The sequence below is a fragment of the Bison bison genome, unplaced genomic scaffold, assembly GCF_000754665.1.
Source record: "Bison bison bison isolate TAMUID 2011002044 unplaced genomic scaffold, Bison_UMD1.0 scf7180017864361, whole genome shotgun sequence".
NCBI classification, from domain to species: domain Eukaryota; kingdom Metazoa; phylum Chordata; class Mammalia; order Artiodactyla; family Bovidae; genus Bison; species Bison bison.
Genome location: NW_011494933.1, coordinates 1004635 through 1025450, shown reverse-complemented (window position 1 = coordinate 1025450; position 20816 = coordinate 1004635). Strand labels below are relative to the sequence as shown.

Here is a 20816-nt window from a genome sequence, read left to right as displayed (position 1 = left end):
ACAGAATATTATATTATTCATAAAGATAAACATATTACTCAGAATATTCCTCATAGATTATTTCACAGGTGAATATCACAGAATTTTAGAGCCAGAATGTTCTTTCTTTTCCCAAACTTTTTTATTTTTAATTGAAGTAAAATTACTTCACAGTATTGTGTTGGCCTCTGCCATTCATCCACATGAATCAACCATAGGCACCCCTCTTTCACTTCCCTCTCACCTCCCAGCCCTTCCCAGCCCTCTCGGTTCTTACAGAGCTCCAGTTTGCTTTCCCTGAGTCACACAGCAAATTCCATTATCTGTTTTACACATGGTAGTGTATATGCTTCCATGTTACTCTCTCCATTCATTCCACCCTCCTCTTCTTCCCCCCCACCTGTGTCCATACATCTGTTTTCTGTGTCTGCATATCCACTGTTGCCCTGTAAAAAGGTTCATCAGTACCATCTTTCTAGATTCCATACATATGTTTTGCAATATACGATATTTGGTTTTTTTCTTTCTGACTTACTTCATCTGTATAATAGAGAGCCAGAATGTTCTTGGTGATCATTTATTCTAACCTTATCATTTTCCTGAGAAGGTACCAGGGCCAAAGTGACAATTAATACTAGACAGAAGTGTAATAAACCCTAATCTTATGAAGAAAGTCAACTGCGGTATTCTCCATTACTGCTTTCAGCTATCGTACAGCTAGCTTTCATCCTGTCTTATGGGCAATAATAAGATCTTTCTTAATATATTTTATATTCCATGATATTTCCTTGAAAATTGCCAGGACCATAAGACCTAATAAACTTCTGTTCTAAAAAGCACCCATATTTCTTTCTTGTTATTTTTCAAAAGTTACTGAATTTTTCAAAGGTTACTAAGACTTGAAAAAGAATTGAAGTTATAATATAACAAAGTATTTCATGAAGTTGCAGTTGTTTTCATTGTTTTTAAAAAACATTTTATAGTACTCTTTATATAATTACTGAGATTTTCTAAAAAGTAGAAACTAGTGTCTTAATTCGGAGAAGGCGATGGCACCCCACTCCAGTACTCTTGCCTGGAAAATCCCATGGCTGGAGAAGCCTGGTGGGCTGCAGTCCATGGGGTCACTAAGAGTCGGACACAACTGAGCGACTTCACTTTCACTTTTCACTTTCATGCAGTGGAGAAGGAAATGGCAACCCACTCCAGTGTTCTTGCCTAGAGAATCCCAGGGACGGGGGAGCCTGGCGGGCTGCCGTCTATGGGGTCTCACAGAGTCAGACATGACTGAAGCAATTTAGCAGCAGCAGCAGCAGTGTCTTAATTGTAGGATTTAATGTAATACATCTAAACTTCTATGAATTTTCAATATATGTAATTAACCACCTGTACTCCATGTTGTGACAGTGTATTACTCAGGTGACATCTCTGTGGCATTCGGTTTATATAATCTATACAATTTGATCCAAAGTTCAAGGAATAAAAGGAAACTCCTTGTTAGTCCAGTGCCTTTTGTATACTAGGGGTAGAGACCTCTGTTCAGTGGAGCTCTTCCCTCTTTCCATTCCTCCCTTGATCTCATTCAGATTTGGGAGAAGAAAAGATACATTTTCTTAATTAGCAGACACCAATTCATCTGCCTGACAGGTTGCCACTTGTGCCAGTCACCAGGATAAAAACTTGCTCATTTTAACGCTGCAGATTGAATGTTTAATATTCTGTTGTATCCTATTCTACTTTTCAGACTATATTTTCTGTGAGTCCTGATCAAGTGACACAAATGTGCTGCAATGGTGACATAAACTATTGACTGAAACTGGAAAAGTATCTGAAACATCATCTTTTCTTTTCTTCTTTCATTTTTTTATGGTGCTTCTGTTGGAACAGTCTGAGGGAAGTATATGCAACATGAGTTTTATCATGAAGCTGCACAGACACTTTCAAAGGACAGTGATTCTGCTTGCCACATTCTGTATGGTGAGCATTATTATTTCTGCTTACTATCTGTACAATGGCTACAAACAGGAAAATGAACTGTCTGAGATGGCTTTAGAAGTAGATTGTGGGGACTTGCAGCATCTACCATACCGGCTGATGGAAGTGAAGCCAGCGAAGCTCTCTGATGCCTCAAGGACAGACACCACGGTCCTGGTGTTTGTGGAGAGCCAGTACTCATCGCTTGGTCAAGACATCATTATGATTCTAGAATCCAGTAGATTCCAGTATCACATTGAAATTGCTCCTGGCAAAGGGGATCTTCCAGCACTTACAGAAAAATCTAGAGGCAAATATATTCTCATTGTTTATGAGAACATTTTAAAGTATATAAATATGGACGCTTGGAATCGAAGTCTTCTAGATAAATACTGTGTTGAATATGGCGTGGGTGTCATTGGCTTCCACAGAACTAGTGAGAAGAGCCTACAGAGCTTTCAGTTGAAAGGCTTCCCTTTTTCTGTATATGGAAACCTTGCAGTCAAAGATTGCTGTATTAATCCTCATTCTCCATTGCTTCACATGACCAAATCTTCTAAGCTTGAAAAAGGTTCTTTACCTGGAACTGACTGGACTGTTTTCCAGATTAATCACTCAGCCTACCAACCAGTAATATTTGCCAAAGTAAAGACCCCAGAAAACCTGTCTCCTCCCATCTCTAAAGGTGCTTTTTATGCCACTGTCATACATGACCTGGGGCTCCATGATGGGATTCAAAGAGTTCTCTTTGGCAACAATTTGAACTTTTGGTTGCACAAGCTTATCTTCATAGATGCTGTTTCCTTTTTGTCGGGGAAGAGGCTCACTTTGTCCTTGGACAGGTACATCCTCGTGGATATTGATGATATTTTTGTGGGAAAGGAAGGAACAAGAATGAACACCAATGATGTTAAGGTAAGGCTCTTTATCTCAAAGTATGGTTCATCTCTCAGTAGGTTTGTCTAGGGGTAAGGGATTTCCTGGGACAGAGGATTTTTATTTTATTGGGAAATTCTTAGGCAAACTGGGATGAGTTGTCTGCCATCAGCTATTTTTGAGATATGGGAATATATCTCAGCCCTAGAACAGCTAAGTAGATAATCTATTTTTCTCTGAATCAAGAGAAAAATGAAGAGTGTACTAAAGGATTGAGTGTGGCAGAGTCCTGAAAATGCATTTCTGTGTGTATTCAAAGCTACAGGATAGAAACCACTTTGTTTAATTACTTTCCAGAAACTGTCTACTTCTGCAAACGATTATGAATCTGAGACGTTAGTCCATTTACATATGAAATCATGGTGAATTTGTTTTAATGAAAATAAATATTCCCACAAATTTTCAAGAATTAAAGATCTCATAAGTAGCAAGTTCAGATGTTTTGGGAAGTTAAATGTACATCTAATTTTCTCTTATTATGTTTTTTGAAACTCTGAAAATCAGCACTACTAAATGTGGAGAGTTATGAATACACAAGCATACTTATTCACATATACATATAAGGATTTACATTAATTGTCAAAATTTATTGAACTTCTGGTTCATACATGAAATCTATCATGCTACATTTATATTGGATTAGATTTCTCATTATGTAAACTGCTGCCCTTAGATAGAAAACGATTACTTGAAGATAGTTGATTATCATTGTGAAGGTATTTTATTACATAATGTGACTGGCTGTTTAATATTAATGGAATTTAAAATTAAAATGATCTACATTCATCTTAGTTTCACATTCAAAATGCCATTGGATTCTATCTCTGTTATACTACATATTGATTTCACATAAAAGTGAAAGGAGAAATTTGATACATAATTTTTTATTCTATACAGTGTTGACCTTTTGGTAAAATACAGAGTACTGAATCAGATGGAAAAAAGTCTTGAAACTGCGTTCTTTTCTCCAGACACTGAGCATCTGGCAAATAATAGTAATGTTCATCACACTACTTAAATGAGCTAAGGATACAAGGACTATTAAATGTTACCATAGGACTGTGAAGACTGAAAAGAAAAAAAACTTTCATATTCTTGGTAATATTTTAGACTCTTCCTTTTAAGTCAATATAAATTAATTAATTAAAAAGTTGTGCTCAAGTTTTCATTAGTCTTTTGAAATAGTCTTTGAAAGTGTAGCTAAATTAAAACTGAGCTGGTAGTTTAAACATTTATTATGTCCTTGAAAATTATAAACAATATATAATTATTTCTAATTTTTCCATTCTAAAATATTATGATAAAAATGTTTTAAGGCTTTATATCTGAAATATGTCTTTAAAACTGCCAAAATATGTTCTTATGTCATTTAAAAATAAGTTAGATAAATCTCCAAATTTTTATGAAACTCTACTATATTCTCTAAAATTATACAAAATACAAAATGCCTTTGGTGCTCTTAAGGTTAAACCATTTTTAAGTGGTATAAAAAACTAAAATTTACTGAATAAATTCAGTAAGAATTTAACATTGTAAAATATTTTATGAATTGCTCACAGTTAGATAGGAATATACTTTCTAACCGACCTAAAGGCTTGAAAGAAAGTATGTTTTGAATTCTTTGATTTTGAACTACTTCTAAGTTGTATCTGTGATTGTGTCTCAAAACATTGGTCTAAACATAGTCATTCACCCATTCATTCATTTGTTCACTGATTCATTATGTAACTAGTTATTAAGCATGTCCTACATGTGAAATATTTTTGGTGATATGTAGATAGAGTGAAAGTCACTCAGTTGTGTCTGACTCCTTGCGACCCCATGTACTATACAGTCCATGGAATTCTCCAGACCAGAATATGGAGTGGGTAGCCTTTCCCTTCTCCAGGGAATCTTCCCAACCCAGGGATGGAACCCAGGTCTCCTGCATTGCAGGCAGATTCTTTACAAACTAAGCCACCAGGAAAGCCCAAGAATACTGGAGTAGGTAGTCTATCCCTTCTCCATCGAATCTTCCCAACTCAGGAATAAAACCAGGGTCTGCTGCATTGCAGGTGGATTCTTTACCAACTGAGCTATCAGGGAAGCCCAATGTAAAAGTGAAAGTGAAATAGAATAATAGAATCCTACACCTTGCTATTATCCCATTAGAAGACAGGGTAGAGAGAGTACAGTTAGAGAAGTTCAGAAAGCACACAGTTGAAAAAAGTGCTGAGCATCTTCCTGCTTAGAACTTGGTATCGCCGTATGACATGCCAGCCATGGAGTCAGGCACTGGGCACACAAAGACTAATAAAGCAGGGCTCCCCCTTAATCAGTACACCGCTGACTTGTTAGGGATGGGGTGGGAGTGATAAATACATAGGTAGCTTGCAGTCTGGTAAGCACAGTAGTAAAGGTGCCTGTGTGGTTTTCTGTAAGTAATGTCATGTGAAACACCCATACTGTGTGCTGTATACCAGAGCTGTTAAGTCCTACTAAGCAGGACAGATTGAGAAGGCAAATCCATAGTCATAGGATGATTTGAGAGGCTGTAGCGACAATATTCTTGGAGAAGGAAATGGCAACACACTCCGGTGTTCTTGCCTGGAGAATCCCAGGGACAGGGAAGCCTGCTGGGCTGCTGTCTGTGGGGTCGCACAGAGTCGGACACGACTGAAGTGACTTAGCAGCAGCAGCAGCAGCGATGATATTCAGACAAAAGAAGGAGATTTCTTAAAACTAGGAAATAAGAATAAGAAAGGAGAAGGAATGAACAGTTTAAGAACTCTATAGAAGGTAAAACTGAACAACTTAGTAACTGGGTCAATGGAGATGAAATGGAATGTAACCAAGAATGACATGAAGACTTTTGGCATAGTTGAGTAGAGTTTCCATATGGTCCAGCACTCCCTCTCCTGGGCATGTACCCAGACAAATCTATAATTCAAAAAGATACATGCGCATGCCCCGCTATGTTCATAGCAGCACTGTTTACAATAGCCAAGATACGAAAATAACTTAAATGTCTGTCAACAGATGAATGAATAAAGATGTATACAAGGACAGTGGAATATTATTCAGTCATTAAAAATAATGAAATAATGCCATTTTCAGCAACATGGGTGGACCTAGAGATGATCATGAGAGAAGTCAGAAAGACAGATACTGTATATCACTTATATGTGGAACCCATGGCAGATGCATGTTGATGTATGGCAAAACCAATACAATATTGTAAAGTAAAAAAATAATAATAATAAATTTTTTAATACAAATAAAAAAATACAACACAAATGAATATATCTGTGAAATAGAAACAGATTCACAGACATAGAGAACAGACTTGGGAAGGACTGGGAGTTTGAGATTATCAGATGCAAACTATGATATGTACAATGGATGGCATCAAGGTGCTACTGTGTAACAGGGAACTGTATTCAGTATCCTGGGATAAATCATATTGGAAAAAATATGAAAAAGAATATTTATATGTACAACTGAATCACTTTGCTATACAGTGGAAAACACAATATTGTAAATCAACTATACCTAAATAAAAATTTTTTTAAAGTTAAAAGATTTCTAGCATAGTTGAATAACAGTTGATTATTTCAACGAGAAAGAAAGAGGAGACAGCAAGAAGGTCATTGGAGGTCATAGTAAAATTTTCAGTTTTATTGAAGTGCATCTGGGGCATACAGGTATACAGATGTTTAACAAGTAGTTGGCTCACTAGAGAAGTCTGGGTAGCAAGCGTAGTTTTTGAAGTTACTGTGCTGTGTAAGGGATGGTTCAAAGCAAGAAAGCATGTGAGATCAGCCAAGGAAAATGTTTATAGAGTGGTAATTAAAAAAGATAAAAAGATCGAGTACAGAATCTTGAGGAAAATCATCTTTCAGAAAACAAGTGGAGAAAGATAATCCCATGAATAAGAGTCAAAAAAAAAAAAACAGTCAGAGATTTGAAAGTTATTATGCTATACAAGCCTTGGGAGTAAAGGGCTTCAGTGAGGATGTGAACAGCAATATAAAATCTATTATCAGGGTCCACTGAGGTAAGAACTGGCAAGTTTCCTTTGGCAAAACAAACAGGTCACTGGGGATTCTTATAAAAATCCAGGGCAACAGAAGCACAGCTGAAGTAAATTCAGGAGTAAATTTAAGATTTAAAGATATGAAGAAGGAGAGCATGGAGTGCTCAGTAGAGAAATTTTGATATAAAAGAGAGAGGAGAAATTAGCTGGAGTGTGGACTGGAGTTCAAGTGACCAGACATCCTGGTTTGCTTAGACTAGAGGCATTCAAGGCTACAACTCAGTCCCAGGCAGACTGGAATGATGGATCTCCCTAACTAACTAGGGTAAAGGAAGGATATTTTCCTAGGAAGAACAATCCAAGAGCAGGTGGTCTAAGAAAAGGTCATGGATGCAGTGGTTAATAGTCCATAATTAACAGGAATATTTTCATCAAGCTCTTTTTATTGAATTATTACCACTAAAAAACAAGTATGATATGGTCCCTATTTTATGTATTAGGAAAACTGAAAGGAATGTGAGGAAATTGAAGGTGACGTCCTATGATGTTTCTTGCAAAATTAGAAGGATGGTGCATATCACATAAATTTTAACAAGAATGCTAATCACTGCAAAAGTGCTTTTTTAGCTCACATGGAACAAAAAACCTGTTTTCCTCATTTAATTGGGAGATAAGAATTAGCAATGCAGTGTCAGTGCTTACCTGCCTTGCTGTTGAATAACATGAGCACATTTCCAAGAGCCTCAAAGCTAAGAAGAAACTGTGACATAGCACAAAACACATGACTCTTCCAGAGGAAGAGAATAAATAACAAATCCGAGGGGTTGTCTTCGTTAGTTACAGAGCTATGCCACAAGCCATAGCCCTTAAAGAACCAAAGAACGTATTAAATAGTTTAGACATTAAAACACGCTTCATAGAGGCAGTATTAAGTTCAGTAAAATTGAAGTCAGAATGTGTATGTGTGTGTGTGTGTGTGTGTGTGTGTCTGTGTGTAATTGATCTATATGGACAAGACATGTCTCAAATTTACCTTGGGCTAGTTTTGTGATAGAAAATTCAAGTTCCTAGTGTTCTAAGATCTGTCCTCAAACTTCCCGAGACTAGTGGTTCTGGGGGGAAACAAGGTTTTTGGAGACGGAAAGTGATATATAAATAGATGCTTCTCCCATTAAAAGCATTTTGAAGTTCTACATGAAAGCCCAGCATGATGGAGTGAATACTAACAATTTAAATTCTCTCCTAGAAGAATTAATTCACTCTTGGCCTAAGATTCATTATACCTTTAGACTCAGACCACACTGTGTAATGTTTTAGCCCTAAGATAGATGGGAAGTGGAATGGCGGAGGCTCTGTTAACAGTGGTCTTACGGGTTTCACTGAACTCTGTGCATCTGGACTCTCAGCAGACAAAAGAGCTGCACATTACTCTCACGGCTATGTCTCTCCCTCCTCCTCTTTCTGCAATAGGCAATAGGCACACACACTCTTGCCGATTTTGACAGACTTCCTAACATCCGTGAGAGAATGAAGACCCAGCCCAGCCATGTCCCCACGCACACTGAACAGGGGCCTGAGCGTGGGGAGAGGGGCTCAGCAACCTCCCCATGTCCTCGCTACAGAACCCTTCCTTCTATTTCCTCACACTGCACTCTTCCTTAGTTTGGCTGTTTGTCGATTGCCCCTTACATTTCGTAAGTGGCCTCTTGAGAGGACAGCTCTTCAGTCCATAATAAAATGCTGTGAATGATTTTATCATCATTTTTCTTGCTAACGGAATGTCCCAGACCACTTAGGGAAAAGAAAGTGCTGCAAACAGAAGTAGGAAGCCATAAAGCTCTGAGAAGTCAGTGGTATCAGGCTCAGAGGACACACCTGGCTGGCTCCTCAGTCGTGCAGGGGGGCTGACACCCCAGAGGCTGAAACGGGAAGCTTCAGTGAAGGGGAGCTTCATGCTGCCTGACTTCACCCTCCGACAAGAACCTTCCCTGCCCCAGCTGAGGTCAAGCCAGAGGCTTCATAAAGTCACTGAAAAAGAACCTAACGCACCAGATGTTTGCAGGGAAAAGGCAACTGCAATCAATTGTTCTGTCAGAAGAAGAAATAGAAGGGCAACAAATTTCTCCAGATAGTTCACTACTGACAGTGCTCTGGATGGATGTCAAGACCTGTACCAACCTTTTTTCCCCCATAAACCCATATTTCTCTAATTCCTTTCCATTATCTCTGATGTATCTTGTATTTGCTAATATCCACTGTAATTGCATTATGCTCTGGAAGCGTGTGTTTGTTTGATACCAACACTTTCTGTCTGCTAGAGTCACTTTATTACTGGATTCAGAATTGCTTGTAACAACATATATTGTACAATCGGGGCATGTCTATTAGCTCATCTTTGTTACCTGTGTTGTTCAGAGCTTCTATAGTCTTCCTGTTTTGATCTCTTTTTTTTTGGATGAAGGGGAAGGAATAAGTGTACTAACTGATGTTACCAAAGGTGGTGTGTTTAATTCTCCAACTCTGATAGTGGATTGTAAATATATCCGTGTTTTTCTGTCGGTTGTTACCTTACCTACTTTGAAGCTGTTATTTAAGTGTGTGGTTTATACATATTTACATATTAATTTAATATTTTATTATTCTATGGCTACCTTAATAATAGTAGAGCTACAATCAGCTTTTTTTGGGGGGGGTACTATTTTAAAATTTTACTTTATCTCATTTTTATATTTGCTCTATCTTCTCAGCTCTCTATGGAATTTTCCTGTTTATCTACTATGTCAACATTTGTCTTTTAATTGATATGGTCAGTCTACATACACTTAAATATGATTATCAATGTATATAAAAGTAATTTTGGCTGTCTTATTTTGTGCTTTATATTTGTCCCACTTGTTCTGTGTCTTCTTCTCTTTCTGTCCTTTTTTGCTTTTACTGTCTGCTGCTGCTGCTGCTGCTAAGTTGCTTCAGTCGTGTCCGACTCTGTGCGACCCCATGGACTGCAGCCTACCAGGTTCTGCTGTCCGTGGGATTTTCCAGGCAAGAGTACTGGAGTGGGTCGCCATTGCCTTGTCCAGCTTTTACTGTCAGTTTCCTTCTATTTTCTACCCATTTGTAGTTTGTTATATATATATGTAGTTTCCACTGTGGCATCTCCAGAAATTTAAACATATGTGCTAAACAAGTGCTAATATTAATAATCTTACCCCTCAGTCAACAAGTGCTGGCTACTTTGTCTCCAATCATGTCTGTTTTCCTTTGACTGATGAGTCGTTCTTTTTTCTAAATTTATTTTACTGAAGTATGTGTGCATGCGTGTTAAGTTGCTCCAATCATGTCTGCCTCTTTGTGACTCTATGGACTGTAGCCTGCCAGGCTCCTCTGTTCATGGGATTCTGCAGGCAAGAATACTAGAGTGGGTTACTAAGCCCTCCACAGGGGATCTTCCTGACCCCGAGATCCAACCCATGTCTCTTACATCTCCTGCATTGGCAGGCAGGTTCTTTACCACTAGCACCACTGAGAATCTGATTTACAATGTTGTGTTAATTTTTGATGTATAGGAAAGTGATTCCAATATATAGAGATACATAGATGTATGTATATGTTCTTTTCCATTATGGTTTGTTATAAGATATTAAATATAGTTCCCTGTGCTGTACAGTAGGACCTTGTTGTTTATCCATCTTATATAAAATAGTTTGCATCTGCAAATCCCAGACTCCCAGTCCTTCACTCCCTGACCACTCTGATGAGCCATTCGTTATGGATGTTAACTGCATTCAGTTCAGTCACTCAGTCATGTCCAACCAACTCCTTGCGACCCCATGGACTGCATGCCAGGCCTCCCTGTCCATCACCAACTCCCAGAGTTTACTCAAACTCATGTGCATTGAGTCGGTGATGCCATCCAACCATCTCATCCTCTGTCGTCCCCTTCTCCTCCCACCTTCAATCTTTCCCAACATCAGGGTCTTTTCAAATGAGTCAGCTCTTCACATCACGTGGCCAAAGTATTGGAATTTCAGCTTCAACATCAGTCCTTCCAATGCATATTCAGGACTGACTTCCTTTAGGATGGACGGGCTGGATCTCCTCGCAGTCCAAGGGACTCTCAAGAGTCTTCTCCAACACCACAGTCAAAAGCATCAATTCTTTGGGACTCAGCTTTCTTTATAGTCCAACTGGAAAAACCATAGCTTTGACTAGATGGACCTTCATTGGCAAAGTAATATCTCTGCTTTTTAATATGCTCTCTAGGTTGATCATAACTTTCCTTCCAAGGAGTAAGCATCTTTTAATTTCATGGCTGCAGTCACCATCTGCAGTGGTTTTGGAGCCCCAAAAATAAAGTTAACTACATTGTGTCTTTTAATCCCAGATAGTAGACATTTTGCTTTTACTATCATCATGAGTTAATTAGATTAGCCTACTTCTTTTCAGCAGGTAAGCCAGAGCGATGTCATTAACATACGATTCAGATCATGCACTTCTGCCTAGAACGCCCCCAGTGACTTCCAGTGTCAACCATGATAACTGCCGAAGTTCTTAGTCTCCTCTGCCCTCTCTGTAACTCCCTGATCACGTCCTTCTCCGCTCTTCTTCACTCTAATCCCCTCTACCGTCCTTGCTGTTCCAGCACCCGCTTCAGGGTTTTACACGTGCTGTTCTTTCTGACTTAAATGCTTTTCCCCAGATTGGTTCATGGCTCACTTGGGTGTGAGCTAAATTGGTTCTTCCTCACTTCTTTCAGGTCTCTATTCAAATGTCACCTTCTCAGTGACATCTCTGACTATTCTCTTTAAAATTGCAACCCCCAAGCCTTCTCATCTTTTCCTGCTAATTTTTTTCCCTGAAACTTGTGATCATTTATAATGTGCTGAAACTGGCACGCACATGCCCACCAGGTCAACTGTATACATCTCTTCCCAGCTTCAATAACATGGCCAGTAGTTTGGAATTTTGACATGAGGGTAGTATTACCACAAAAATTGGTAAATGATACAAATTCAGGCTTTTTTCTTTTCAAAGGGCTGGTCTTAAAGGTTTACAGCACACAACTGAAAAGACTCTATGTGATAACTTATTTTTGTTGGTTTGTGAGTTTGGCTACTAAAATGTAAATGCAGTGCGGACAAGATTTTCTCTTCTGTCTGTTCACTGAGCTATCTCCAGCATCTGGAATTGTGCCTGGCTCCTTATATACCTGTTGAGTGACTGAATCACATTCTTCGTGGAGCATACCCTTTAGATGTACCTTTAGTGAGTGTATTCATGGTAAACTCTCTCCGATTTTATGGTATGTAAATGTCTTTATTCACTCTTGTCTTTGAAAGATAGTTTTGTTGAATTTACAGAGCCTACTTGATGGTCTCTTCATGTATAACCATTGCTGCTCATATTTGGAAATATAGGGCTCCCTATAAGTCACCTGAATGTTTGTGGTGGTAAGATGTATCAGAATCCCCCTGGACCCTAATTGTTTTATAATTGTCAAAAAAGTTAGGCAATTTGGATTTGTTGTTATGAATGTTTATGAAATGTTTCTCTCCCTTTCTTTTAGTTTGGTAGAACACTTATTTCTGAATTTGATATAATGTGATTTATAATAAACAGGAAAAGAATCATTCTCAATATTATTGTCAAGATCAAATAGCCATAGTGCTAGCAACTATGAAGACAATTATATGAAACAAATAATTTTCTGAAAATAATTTTTGGCAGTAACATGGGGAAATAAGAAAATAGTTTAGCAAAGGGAAAAACTTTTGTATCCATAATCTACTTCTACTTACATTTATTAAATTTGCTACATTGTGAAATGGAATGTATCTCTATTATTAACATCAAGGAGACATTTGTTATACAATGACATCCTAAAAGAATGAGTTCTAAATTATTTAAAGGAGACAAAATGCTATTTCTGAACACCACATGAATACATAAATGGAATATCTGGTGACTGCTTACATATTTAAAGGTCTGATGTGGTGACTCCACCCAAGCAGGATAAAGAGCAAGACAATCGTAGGTGTACGAAAGCTCAACCAGGCAATGACAAGCTTGGGGATGAGCAGGAGATGACAAGAGGAAAACTCTGAGTACAGATTTAGGTGCTAGAGATATTAGGTCCACTTCAGAAAATCAACATCTACTCCATCAATGTGCTGTGATAAGGATTTCAAGGGGTATACTGATGAATAATGAAACACTATTCTTTATAAAGGAAGAGAAGAAGACAGGACAAAATTTTACTGAGTTATTCCTTTTTTGGATTGATTTTTCAAATATTGCATGATTCTTATGAATAAATCAAAACATAAATGGATCTTTTTTTATATTTCTGTGCTAATGGCTTAGAGGTCCATAAAAGATGCAACTATTTTATAATGATATGTTTAGGGGTACTTAGTTAAGTTCACTTGCTCGGTTGTGTCCAACTCTTTGCAACCCCAGGGACTGCAGCATGCCAGGCCTCCCTGTCCATCACCAACTCCCAGAGTTTACTCAAACTCATGTCTGTTGAGTCAGTGATGCCATCCAACCATCTCATCCTCTGTCATCCCCTTATCCTCCCACCTTCAATCTTTCCCAGCATCAGGGTCTTTTCAAATGAGTCAACTTTTTGCATCAGGTGGCCAAAGTATTGGAGTTTCAGCTTCAGCATCAGTCCTTCCAATGAATATTCAGGATTGATTTCCCCCCTGGATGGACTGGTTGGATCTCCTTGCAGTCCAAGGGACTCTCAAGAGTCTTTGCCAACACCATAGTTCAAAAGCATCAATTCTTCAATGCTCAGCTTTCTTTATAGTCCAACTCTCACATCCATACATGACTATTGGAAAAATCATAGCCTTGACTAGATGGACCTTTGTTTGTTTGTTTGTTTTAATTTTAAATTTTATTTTATTTTTAAACTTTACAATATTGTATTGGTTTTGCCAAATATCAAAATGAATCCGCCACAGGTATACATGTTGCCCATCCTGAACCCTCCTCCCTCCCCATACCATCCCTCTGGGTCGTCCCAGTGCACCAGCCCCCAGCATCCAGTATCATGCATCCAACCTGGACCGGCGACTTTGTTGACAAAGTAACATCTATGCTGTCGAGATTGGTCATAACTTTTCTCCCAAAGAGTAAGTGTCTTTTAATTTCATGGCTTCAGTCACAATCTACAGTGATTTTGGAGGCCCCAAAAAATAAAGTCTGCCACTGTTTCCAATGTTTCTCCATCTATTTGTTATGAAGTGATGGGACTGGATGCCATGATCTTTGTTTTCTGAATGTTGAGCTTTAAGCCAACTTTTCACTGTCCTCTTTCACTTTCATCAAGAGGGTCTTTAGTTCTTCTTCACTTTCTGCCGTAAGGGTGGTGTCATCTGCATATCTGAGGTTATGGGTATTTCTCCCGGCAATCTTGATTCCAGCTTGTGCTTCTTCCAGCCCACCATTTCTCATGATGTACTCTGCATATAAGTTAAAATAAGCATGGTGACAATATACACCCTTGATGTACTCCTTTTCCTATTTGGAACCAGTCTGTTGTTCCATGTCCAGTTCTGACTGTTGATTCCTGACCTGCGTACAGATTTCTCAAGAGGCAGATCAGGTGGTCTGGTATTCCCATCTCTTTAAGAATTTTCCATAGTTTATTGTATCCACACAGTCAAAGGCTTTGGTATAGTCAATAAAGAAGAAATAGATGTTTTTCTGGAACTTCCTTGCTTTTTCAATGATCCAGCAGATGTTGGAAAATTGATCTCTCGTTCCTTTGCCTTTTCTAAATCCATCTTGAACATCTAGAAGTTCATAGTTCATGTACTGTTGAAGCCTGGCTTGGAGAATTTTGAGCATTACTTTGCTAGCGTGTGAGATGAGTGCAATTGTGCAATAGTTTGAGCATTCTTTGGCATTGCCTTTCTTTGGGATTGGAATGAAAACTGACCTTTTCCAGTCCTGTGGCCACTGCTGAGTTTTCCAAATTTGCTGGCACATTGAGGAAAAGTAGGAAGTCAAGAAACACCTGGAGTAACAGGCAGATTTGACCTTGGAGTACAGAATGAAGCAGGACAGGCTAATAGAGTTTTGCCAAGAGAATGCACTGATCATAGCAAACACCCTACTCCAACAACACAAGAGAAGACTCTACACATGGACATCACCAGATGGTCAACACCGAAATCAGATTGATTATGTTCTTTGCAGCCAAAGATGGAGAAGCTCTATACAGTCAGCAAAAACAAGACCGGGAGCTGACTGTGGCTCAGATCATGAACTCCTTATTGCCAAATTCAGACTTAAATTGAAGAAAAGAGGGAAAACCACTAGACCATTCCAGTATGATCTAAATCAAATCCCTAACGATTACACAGTGGAAGTGAGAAATAGATTTAAGGGACTAGATCTGATAAACAGAGTGCCTGATGAACTATGGACAGAGGTTCGTGATATTGTACAGGAGACAGGGATCAAGACCATCCCCATGGAAAACAAATGCAAAAAAGCAAAATGGCTGCCTGAGGAGGCCTTACAAATAGGTGTGAAAAAACGGGCAGTGAAAAGCAAAGGAGAAAAGGAAAGATATAAGCATCTGAATGCAGAGTTCCAAAGAATAGCAAGGAGAGTTAAGAAAGGCTTCCCCAATATCAGTGCAAAGAAATAGAGGAAAACAAAAGAATGGGAAAGACTAGAGATCTCTTCAAGAAAATTAGAGATACCAAGGGAACACGTCATGTAAAGATGGGCTCAATAAAGGACAGAAATGGTATGGGAGTACTTAACTACTCCCCAAATAGGGAACACAGAGTACATACATTGTTTTGTGTTTTATATTTATTATCATTTAATTCTCATAAAAAAATTCTGTAAAACAATGACTATAAGTACATCAGTTCATATGAAGAAACTGAGGTTCACAGACTAACTAAGATTAACTTGCCTAAAATCTTTCAACCAGCAAGAAGCAGTCCTGGGATACAAAATGTGGCTTTACCTGCCCCACAAGCTCAGCTTTCCCACCACACACTGGTCCTAAGACAGCAATGGGGTGTCCATATCAAATCCTTCCTACCAAACTCTGTAGCAAATTAGATCTAAGACAGAGTCTATTACAGCTTTAGGGGTCATATCTGAAGCTCTGCCCTGAATTTAATTTTAAGTTTGGAACAATTAGTTACTTCTTGAAATGCCTTGGACTCAAGTAACTGCAGTGACTTGGCCAGGGCAGATTTTACTTGAAGATTTGGGTTAAGTTCACCTGCCTATGCACCAAACTTCTTCTAGGGACTTTGCCTGCAGTTCTGGTTACTGTTACCACTTTAGCAGTTTTGATTAAATTAGGGCTGACATAATGACAGATACTTTTGGTGCTAGCTCAATTAAAGAACAGAAATTGCCTGATAATTTAACTTTTTCCTTCTGTATACACTCAGATTTTATAGTTCCTATGATGTTTTAATGTGCTTTATAAAGGCATTCCTAATGTTTTTTTAAGCACACAAATTATTTCAAATGAAGTAAAAGCTAGTATGTTGTCTCTTGGTCTTTGAGAAGAATGAATTAATAGCTAAAGCACTTTTTGTATTAACTTTTATGGGCTGTTTATGCATAATGGTGGAGAAGAAAATGGCAACCCACTCCAGTATTCTTGCCTAGAGCATCCCGTGGACAGAGGAACCTGGTGGGCTGCTGTCTATGGAGTCGCACAGAATTGGACACAACTGAAGCGACTTAGCATGCATGCATGCATTGGAGAAGGAAATGGCAACCCACTCCAGTGTTCTTGCTTGGAGAATCCCAGGGACGGGGGAGTCTGGTGGGCTGCCATCTATGGGATCCCACAGAGTCAGACAAGACTGAAGCGACTTAGCAGCAGCAGCAGCAGTATGCATAATGGAACTATACACTCATACTAAATAAGTCTTAAAATCACAATATGAAAAGAAATTATGAGACCTATTTGATATTTATGGACTGTTTATAAACAAACCAAGGAAATATGCCAACTAATTTCATTAAATTTCTAAGTGGACTAAAATTTTTAAAGTATTAAAATTTACATATTGGAATTTTACCTTAGAAGATAAAGTGCTTTTTCATTTTCATATTAATAATTTGAATGATTATAAATAATAATTGCTATTAATTATACCAATTGTTATAAAAGCTACATGTTTGTTTTCTTTTGTGGCTGTAACAAATTACAACACCTTAGTGACTTAAAACAACCCAGACTATCATTTAACAATTCCGGAGGCCTGGGTTGCACACGGGTCTCACTGGGTTGAGTTCCAGGTCTTGTCAGCGCTGTGTTCTTATTGCCTCACCTTGTCCATCTTCCAAAGTCTATCCACACTCCTTTGCTTGTGTTCCCTTCCTTCATTTCCAAAGCTAGCAATGGTAGACCTCTGTGCCTTTTCGTCATAGTCACGTCTCCCTCTGAGTAAAACTGGGAAGCTTTTCCACTTTGTAAGGACTCATGTGAAAAGACTGATGCACTGACACAATCCCTATCTCAAGGTCCTTAACTTAATCACATTTGCCAAATCCTTCTTGCCATATAAGTTACCATAGTCACAGGTTTCAGGGCTTGTGCGTGTGCATGTTAAGTCGCCTCAGTCGTGTCTGACTCTTTGGGACCCCATGTCCACCAGGCTCCTCCGTCCATGGGATTCTCCAGGCAAGAATACTGGAGTGGGTTGCCACGCCCTCCTTCAGGGGATCTTCTCAATCCAGGGATTGAACCTGCGTCTCTTATGTCTCCTGCACTGGCAGGCAGGTTCTTCACCACTCGCGCCCCTGGGAAGCCCTCATGTCTTAGGGCTTAGGATGTGTTTATCTTGGGGAGAGAAGGGGAAGAAGGAGGCTTTATTCTACCACAAATTATACTCTTCCTGTAATCATGTCCACAATTCTTACAGCTGCTCTATCCCCAGAAAGACTTTACTACTCTTCTCATTGGGAAATGAAACTTTGATGCCATACCTATGATCAAATAATTAATTTAGCCTTCTGAGTCAATAGTAATTAATTGGGGAAAATTAAATTATTCTGCTCATAAACTTTTCCTATCCCTTACACTCTACAAGTTAACGCCAGCAAGCAAGTTACCCTTTATTCACTTGGGCAGTTTAAGAAATTTAGCCTCCAAAGATTTCTCAGTAGAAGCAGATGTATGACTATCACCAGGTTACTATGTCAGTAGTTTCTAAAAGTGCAGGTATTATGAGATCGACTAAAAAACAATTTAATAAAAAACCAGTTTATTAGGACTAATTACCATAAAGTTACCTAAGCACTGATCATCAGTTTTATTACACGCTTTTTCTCTTTCCATTTTATCTTCTTTGACTATCTTGTGTTCCTGCACCCACCTCAGTCCCTATTTTATCACTCTACCCTCTTTAGAATCCATCCTCTAATTACCCCAATCCAAAAACAACAGCGGAGTTCTATTCCATCTGCTTATCCCTTCTCTCCTCCTCTCCCCTGCCTTGATTCCTTGGTGTTTGGATTTGTACAGCAGTGCCTCATTTTCTCCCCCTTTAGATTTACATATTTATTTTTACGTAACTTACTGTCTCTATTTTTCTCTCTGAACTATATATACTGAGTAGAATCAGCTCTCCAAAAAAAGGAAAAAACTGCATGTAGAAATTGAGCCAGCTGGTTAGGGCATTGAACAATAATAATCTATGTGGGGAAAGAAAGCTCTTCACTATTCTGTTCTTTGTCTTGGATTAAATAATCTATATACATCAGAACAACATATAACAGCCTTTCCTTGTTCAAAAACCCTAAGAAACAAGGTATTTGAGTCCACATAGAAAGACAACTTACTTGATACTTTTGAGTAATTGAATTGAGTGGTTTTGAAAATAGACCATTGATAGATTAGAGTTGCTGTCGTCAGAACATCTCGTATCCTGCCACAGTTGGATTTCTGATCTACTACTGAATAATACCTTTTAGAGGTTTTGTGTTTAACAAAATTTTTAACAAAAAATTATCTGACAATATTTTCAAGAGAAAGAAGGCATTGTAATGAAGGCTCATTTTAACTATAGTGTATTTGCTTTGACAAAAAATAGGTTTATATTCAAAATATTTTTGCATAATTTGCTAATCTGCTTTAGAAATGTAAGAAGCATTTGAAGAGAATAAAGAGAGAATAAAAAACACTTTCCCAGTCTTTGATACTTCTTAACTGATACAGGAGCATTGACATTGGTCTGACTGAGGGGCACATGAATAATTGAAGAGGAAAGCTGTATTTTTCATTCTTGTTAAAACTTTATTGCTAGAATTAGACCTCCAAAATTACTGTCACTTGCAACCTCACAAGAACTAATGAGTACTCAATCGCCATTCTCAGTGAAGACCCAGTAGCTCGTTACATTCAAAAGGTTCTGTTTCCCTGGATGGGATCAATCTCTAATGGATGCCAGTGACAGAAGGCTGTTCATCAACCCTTCAGGCTAACTCAGAGCTTTAGCAGAGGCTCTGTACTTGGCAATTAGTACTATGTCAGTGTAACATCTTCAAGAGAAAGGGCAGCCTAGGATGGTGATTCACTGGACATCTTCCTCTTAAGCCATCCCGTTCTCACACTGGCTCTCTATTGTAATCAAATGCCTTGAAGGAGCAAAGTCATTACTGAACTTAAGTTCCCCATTTAAGCCCCTACGTATGACATAGTCAGCTGTTTATAAGCTGTATTTTATTGTTGATGAGCCTAAAACAGAGATACTTTTAAAGTCACCAGTGATGAATCAACTTGTAAATTAACAAAAAGCAGGGTGCTATATAGTTTTTTTAAGAAACAATCCAAGAATTTTCCCCTAATTTCATCTTGACAATCTTTCACTCAGAGATGTCTAGATGTATTTAGTCACTTATCAAAATGAAACTATTTTCATGAATTTCCAAATCAGAAGTAGCAAAATAATCATTTAAAATGCTTGTTTAAACTGCAGATTTCCCAGTCCAGCACTCACATATTTTTCGTTGGTAGATCTAGGGAGAGCAAAGGAATCTATGTTTCATATGTTCACTTAGATGATTCTAATGTACATGGCAAATGTGCAAGTTTGGAGAAATACTGGTTTAAATAAACTGCATTCAGTATTACTGCAGGATACAAAGACATGGGTCCTATTATTTTTCTCTGTAGAAAAATGTTAACTTTTGCCTAAAAATAGTTGATTCTACATATTTAAGCACTTATGTAATGAAAGCAGGTCATAACAGAATTAATAGATTTGCAACTGATTTCAACCTAATGCTCAAAGAGTTCTTATTTTGAGCCATACAGCAAGACTGTTCAACAATACTTTAGCCAATGTGTATACATATGAAGCTTCTTATGGATATAGATAGAGTAGATTTTACATGAAGGCACAGGAAGCAGGAGATTTGAGGAGGTGATTCCAGCAAATTGATAGCTTAGTATGGCCTAGTAAGATGACGATGGATAATTTTAACATAGCAAATTAATGAGAGGCACGTTGCTTCTGTGATCTTTCAGGAAGAAGGAATATGGAAGCAAAGAGGGCCATGAGCAAGAGGTTTATAAGAACTAGGATGAGAAGTGGTATTGGGTGGGGAGGGAAGAAACGGGAGGGACAAAGGACCAAAGAAAGGAAGCAAGTGGGGAGACATAAGAGTGGGATGTATTCTTTGTGTTTCAGGTCTAAATGAATGTGCTTATAATACAAAAATCAAAGAAATCACAAAGGTTTGGGCTAAAAATTATGGGTGGGCTAGAGGTACCCCGGAGAAGGCAATGGCAACCCACTCCAGTATTCTTGCCTGGAAAATCCCATAGATGGAGGAGCCTGGTAGGCTGCAGTCCATGGGGTCGCTAAGAGTCGGACATGACTGGGCGACTTCACTTTCACTTTTCACTTTT

At 38.4% G+C, this 20816-nt stretch overlaps 1 protein-coding gene across 1 annotated transcript in view; it reads left to right on the top strand.

Moving 5' to 3' along the window:
* NDST3 (N-deacetylase/N-sulfotransferase (heparan glucosaminyl) 3) overlaps positions 1–20816 on the top strand; it is a 182278-nt gene that overhangs the window by 10105 nt on the left and 151357 nt on the right. Inside the window, exon 2 of the mRNA XM_010855234.1 lies at positions 1724–2868. Within this exon, the coding sequence (XP_010853536.1) occupies positions 1846–2868 (1023 nt within the window). The 5' untranslated portion in view covers positions 1724–1845. The remainder of the gene's footprint in view (positions 1–1723; positions 2869–20816) is intronic.